Source organism: Heliangelus exortis, chromosome 25 (genome assembly GCF_036169615.1).
Source record: "Heliangelus exortis chromosome 25, bHelExo1.hap1, whole genome shotgun sequence".
Taxonomy (NCBI): Eukaryota; Metazoa; Chordata; class Aves; order Apodiformes; family Trochilidae; genus Heliangelus; species Heliangelus exortis.
Window position 1 is genome coordinate 2,218,208 of NC_092446.1, and position 6,000 is coordinate 2,224,207.

The window sequence follows — 6,000 nt, forward strand, 5'->3', positions numbered from 1 at the left end:
CCAGGCTGGCACTGAGCTGCTCCAGAGCTGCCAAGGAGCAAGGCAAGCAGGCAGGAAGGAAGGAAGGAAGCAGGGACCAGGCAGCAAAGCCCTGAAACCACCAGGAAGAGGGGACCAAAGTCACAGCAGAGACTTCAAGCAGCATAAGCACATCCCCTGCCCCCCTGAGCCCTGTAGCAGTGGTCAGCATCTTGCTGGGATGAGGTCTGCTTGGGGTCTGTGGGGCAGCAAAGGGCTGGCAGGGCATTGGTACCTCCCTGGGAACACCACAGAACCCACAAACCCAACACCCGCAGCTCATCCCTGCCCTCTGCACCCCACATCCTCTTCATGCTCTGCCCAGAGAGGGAGGAAAAGGCTCCGAGGAGGCAGCAGAGGCACAGCAGAGCCTGCCAGCCCTCCTGCCTGTCCAGAACAGCCTGGCCTTGGCCGTGTCACCACGTTTCTGCATGGCCCTCATCCATCTGCAAAGCCAGAGAGATTTGCCCTTCCCCATCCTGCTGCCCCTGCACCCCGACAGCATCCGGGGAGGAAAAAGGGGCCAAGGACAAATTCTCCTTTCTTCTCCTGCCCAGTGGCACAAACCAGGCTGGACCAGCACCCCTGGGTGCTCCCAGGTCTCAGCAAAACCTCTCTCCCCCACCAGCCAGACCAGGTTGGAGGAGCCAATGTTTTGCAAAGCCGTAACCACGGATATTTCTCCGACAGCAAACAGGGAGCCAGCGTGGGATTTCTGGGGGAGGGAGGGAGCAAAGTGAGACGTATGCAGGGAAAAACAACCAACAAATGAGAGAGAAGCAGCTCTGAGGCTGGAGAGATGAGGCAGCATTCTCCAGGGCACGGCAGGAGCGAGAGAGGCACCAGAAGCTGGAGAATTCCGAGGCCGGGAGTGATCTGGGAATGGGGAAATGCAGCCCAAGATGTCCCAGAAACGCCTCTTCTGCAGCCCTAGAAAAGCAGCCCCAGCACTGCCCGTGCTTGGCTGGGGAGCCTGCTCAGTGCTGGAGTGAAACATTAATTGCAGATGATGTTCCAGCCTTAGAAGATCCCCTCACTTCCCAGCTGAGCGAGGATTCCTGCCTCCAGCCACAGGATGTTCCATCACCCACTGCACCCCCCTGGTGCAAACACAGCCCTGCTGCCCCCTTCCCTGCCTCTGGCATTTGGGGAGACCAAGGAATTGCTGGCTTCCCACCCCAGATCCCCAGGATGGAGTCCAAAGATCCAACCAGGACAATTCTCTGCCTGCTCAGCACCCAGGGAGGCACAGAACAACCAGCCTGGATGTTTCTTTAGAAACAAACCTCTTGGCAAGCATCCTTAAACGAGGTAACCCCACGTGTTTCACAGGGGTTTTGGTGAATTGAAACAAATGTACTCCCCCCCAAAGGGCTCCAAAAGCTCCCTGGTGTTACACCCTGATCCAGTTTCTCCCAAGGCTTGAGAGAAGCCCTGCAAGCACCCCCAGGAACCTTCAGGCTGATTTCCCCTATAGGATTAGGGCAGTTCGTGCTATCCTGTAGGCACAGCCAGCAAAACTTCCCCTCTCCTTCCCTCCCAGGACATCCAAACCCCCACCTTGCTATTCCTGTTGCAGCTGCAGTCTCCAAGGATGTTTTTCCCCTCCCCAGGGAGCATTTTCTAAGTCCAACAAGAAAAATGATAATCAGGCTGATCCAGACTTCCAAAACTGATAATTAGAAACCCAAAGGCCTCAGGGGACGAGATGAGGACATGGAGGAAGAAGGCAGCATGGATCATCCCACATCTGCCCATGGCATACCCCAAAGCATCCATGCTCAAGTCAAAGGTTTTACTTTGCTTTGGGGTGGGAGGTGCCCTCTGCACCTCTGCTTGAACAGAAACCTTCAGAAGAGGAGTGTGAAGGGCAGGGAGAGGACAGGGTCACTCCTCAGGGTCACTCCTCAGGGTCACTCTCAGCCGCAGTCCCCTCTGCTGACACCAGCAGGATTAGCCCAGGGCTGCCCCAAACACTGGGAGCAAAAGAAAAAAGTATAGGAGGACACAAAAAATGCAATTTTTGAATGGGAAGACAAACAAAAAACCCCAAAACAAAGCACCAAGAAAAGCAAACTGGAGTTCTGGCTCTCAGTTACTCTGATGCTTCTGTCACAAGTGTCTGTAGTGCAGCAGCACAGCAAGGGCATGGCTTGAACTTCCCCAGCTTAAAATCCAACAAAATATGGAAAAGGGGAAGCAAGAGGAGGATGCTGGTGCACAGAACTCACCCCTGGAGCTCACAGAGCTCAGGGGTGGATTTAGGGAAGAGATTTTAGGGCTCAGTGCTCCCAGCCCAGTGAGATTTCCCATCCCAGAGCTTGTCAGACACTTCAGAGAATCTAACCCAGGCAATACCAAGACAAGAAGAGTCTTCAGTGTGCTTCAAAGGGCTCCTGACAGAGGGCATCAGCTCCTGGCAGGGCTTGAGGAGCCTCAGCAACAGCACAGCAGCACTAAGGGCACACACCTCACCCAAAGAGCAAACACCCTGTAAAAAACCTGTATTCCTCTGAAACAGAGCCTGAAACTACAACCCAGCAAACCCCGAGCATGAGTTACCAGGGAGCAGCAGCCTGGGTGAACCTGAGCTCAAACACCAGCCCAGGAGCCAGGGAAGGGGCCCTGCAGGCACTGGATGTGTTGCTGCCTCACTTGGGGAAAACTCCCCGTGGGAAACCTTCTCCTTTCTGGAAATCCTGCACCAGAGGGAATTCTAGAGCTCGTCGTGGCAGGCTGAGCTACAGAAGGGACAGATGCCACCATTATGCTCTGTCCTCCCAGTGCTCCAGGACTCCAGCAGGGCCAAGAGAACAGAGACAACAACCAGAATTTCATTTATAAACCCTCAGCGTGGCCCAGAGGTGGAAATCCTTAGCAGGACAACTCCATCCCTGCAAAAGGGATATTCCAGGAGCTCCAAGACTTAACGTTGTACTCCAAACCCCCAGGTTTGTACACCCTGAGCAACCCCCCCACCCCAACACTCCCAACCCACACATTCCTCCCTGCCTGGCAGAGCTGCTGCTCCTACCAAGCACTTTGCAAAAGCTCCCAAAGGTTGTGCTCACAAGCACATCCTGCTCTGTATCCACAGGGAGCCACAAACACACTGCTTTGCAGAGTTAGAAGTTTGGGAGTCTCAGAGCACATCCCCCCCAAAAACAGGGCTGTGTAACCCACCAGCCAAGAGCAGGAGCTCTGGATAGGAAGCTGACAGCAGGAAACAATGCTGCATTTTCCTTCTCTGCTCCTTCAAACACACGTGAAGCAGAACAGGGGCTGTCAGAGGCATTTTCTGCTGACCCAGCAGCCTCAGATCCCTGACAGACCCAGGGCAAGGTCCCCGGGTACCATTCCCATTCCTGGGCATCTGGAATTCCTGGGCATCCCCACCTTGCACCTCCTCTCCTCAGGCTGCTCCTCAAAGCCCTTGGGCTCTGTCCAGCCAGGTGGACCAGGACAGTCCAAGGTCCCAGGATGACAATTTGACAGGTGCTCCAACACCACCTTCATTATCCAGCACCCCCTGATTCACGAGAGGAGTTTAAGAGAACATTTTAAAAGGGATATTGTAAAGCAGTGAAGGATTCCTGCAGAATTCTCACGCGTACACCTTAAATCCATCCATCTCCAGGAGGTGTGTGCCAGGCACACCTGGAGCTGGCAGGCTACATGACATCACTGCCTGAAGAATTAGTGACACTGTAAATAATCAGCTGATTTCAGCAGGGCAGAGCTGTAACCCAGCCTCAAATCAAACGCCTGTGTGGCAATCTTTCGGGTTGAGCCATCACAGATTATTTAAACACATCCTGGACAGAAGGCAGAAGGTGTAAATCCCCCTTCAGTTGCACCTGGCTTTCTCACTGGCCCAGGGACACCCTCACCCCCCTCAGCAAGGCCATGAGGACCACTGACATCTCCCCTCGTGTTTGCCCAGTTCTGACACCGAGCTTGTTAAAACGGGCTCCCAACGAGATTATTTTTTTTTTTTTGTGGACAAACGAGCAGGTTAAGGAAAACACCCTCCAGGAAGTCCCGGCTCTAACTTCACGCTAAGGTGTGAAGTCCCCAGCTCCCTGGGAACCAGCAGCTTCCCTCCAGGGGGGATGAAACCGGGAGGAAGAGGAGAGCAGCATCCCGCAGAGCCTCTCCAGCCCCCTCCCTCCGAGGACACGCACACAGCACGGAGCACTCCACTCGGGCAGGGATTTCCCGCGGGGACCGCAGCATCCCAGCTCAGCCATGCAATCCCGGCGGGAGCGGGGGGGAAACCCGGGATTCGGGGGGAACGGGGAGGGTGGGAAGGGGGGGAGCGGCTGGTGCTGCCCACCCGCGACCCAGGCGGGAAGGGGCTGCGGGGAGCTGAGCCCACCCGCGGGAGGGGCGAGGAGTTTGCCGGGCGCCTTACGTCCTCTTGAAGACCCCTCCGAGGCAGCTGCCGAGCAGGAGGCAAAACTGCTGGGAGAAGAAGACCCAGGTGATCTGGGAGAGGGAGCTCTGGGTCTGGCAGCGCAGGTCCAGCAGCGTGGGGCCCAAAAAGGCGATGCAGAGGCCGAAGCTGAAGAAAACGCTCCAATAGGTGAGGGTGGGCTGCAGGTTCCTCCGGAACCTCCCCGACACCCGCTCGTCCCACCACATCCTGGGCGGCGGCGCGGGGCGGCCACGGCGATGGGGGTTCCCGCACCACCACCCCCACCCCACCCCCCCGGCCGGCCCCGATCGCGGTCCCGGTCCAGGTCCCGCTCCTCCTTTGCAGGATGTGGCTCCGGAGCCGGGCGATGGCTCCGCCTCCGGGGCCGGGGGCCGCCACCGCCTCCCCGGGACCGGGGCTGCGCGGGGCGGTGCGGAGCGGGGCCGGGGCGGAGCCCCCCGCCATCCCTCCGAGCCCCCAAGCATCCCTCCGAGCCCCCAAGCACCCTTCGGGGTCCCCCGAGCTTCAGCACATCCCTCCGAGGGGCCAAAAAGAGCCGGAACACATCCCCCCTCCTTCCCCTCTCGGTATCCCCACGGCGTTTGCATCATCTTGCCAAAAGTGGGGCACCCCCTCAGCCGGGACCCCCCGGCACGGTCCGCACCTGATGGCACCAATAACCCCGAGCTACAGCCCCAGCAGCCACCCCGATGCCACAGAGAGCACAGCCAAGCAAGGAAACCCAGAAATCCCCATTTTTAAATTTTCTTTTCCTGTTGCTGGCCATCTCCGTGGTCTCTGTGCCCGTGAATAGGTGCCACCATTCCAGACAAATGCAATTAAAGTTGTCCCTTCTCGGGAGGAGAAACACAAAATGGCTTTGGGGATGGGGGTGGGGGTGTGGAGCTGCTTGTTTTAAAGTCATAGTGGTTGATGCTTATGCAAAAGGTCTCCTCTAGAGGATGGGTTTATAAATATTTCACCTACTTTAGCTAGGGAAGACTGGCAATTTTTAGAACACTCTTTCCAGGCAAAGCAGAATCGATGGAGCTTGGCTGGGGCAGGGGGCTGGCTCCAGGCCTGCTCCCCAGGTCCCTTCCCATGCCAGCAGCCCCCACACGTGTACTCACACCTCTTGTGACCCGTTCCTCAGGAATGCTGCTCCAGGACTCCCAGGTGCTCATTTCCACCTGGACATAGCTTAATGTTTAGCTAATCCAAATTGCATCCAAGTCCTTGATGCTTCCCTCTCCGTGACATTCCTGGGAGTTTTCCCAAAGCGAGGAGAGCAGCACATCCCCTCTTCCCCCAACAAAATGAACAAAGAGACTGAGGGGGAGAGCCCAGAACAGGTGGGAGATAATTTGCTGATGACCCAAGTGAAAACTCCTGTGACCTGCACCTGAGACCATTGAGCAATCAGGGAAACAGCTCAGCTGCCAGCAGGGAGGGACTGATGTCCTGATCCTGCTTTACTGATGGGGAAACTGAGGGCCAGGAAGGAACGAGGTGATTTGCTTATGGACATGGAGTGAGTCAACAGCATGGCTGAAAATCAGGTTTTA

General features: G+C 56.6%; 1 protein-coding gene across 4 annotated transcripts in view; it reads right to left on the reverse strand.

Moving 5' to 3' along the window:
- MFSD4A (major facilitator superfamily domain containing 4A) overlaps window positions 1-4,811 on the reverse strand; it is a 25,144-nt gene extending 20,333 nt beyond the window's left edge. For 3 of the 4 annotated variants that reach the window (XR_011730536.1, XR_011730535.1, XR_011730534.1), the window contains exon 1: window positions 4,433-4,745. Coding sequence is in view for 1 of the 4 variants with exons in the window: in XM_071768308.1 (XP_071624409.1) it covers window positions 4,433-4,662 (230 nt within the window). In the remaining 3 variants the exon portion in view is untranslated. Of the gene's footprint in view, window positions 1-4,432 lie in introns of all 4 variants that reach the window. The other variant, XM_071768308.1, reaches the window with a different exon arrangement.
- Window positions 4,812-6,000: the final 1,189 nt, after the last annotated feature.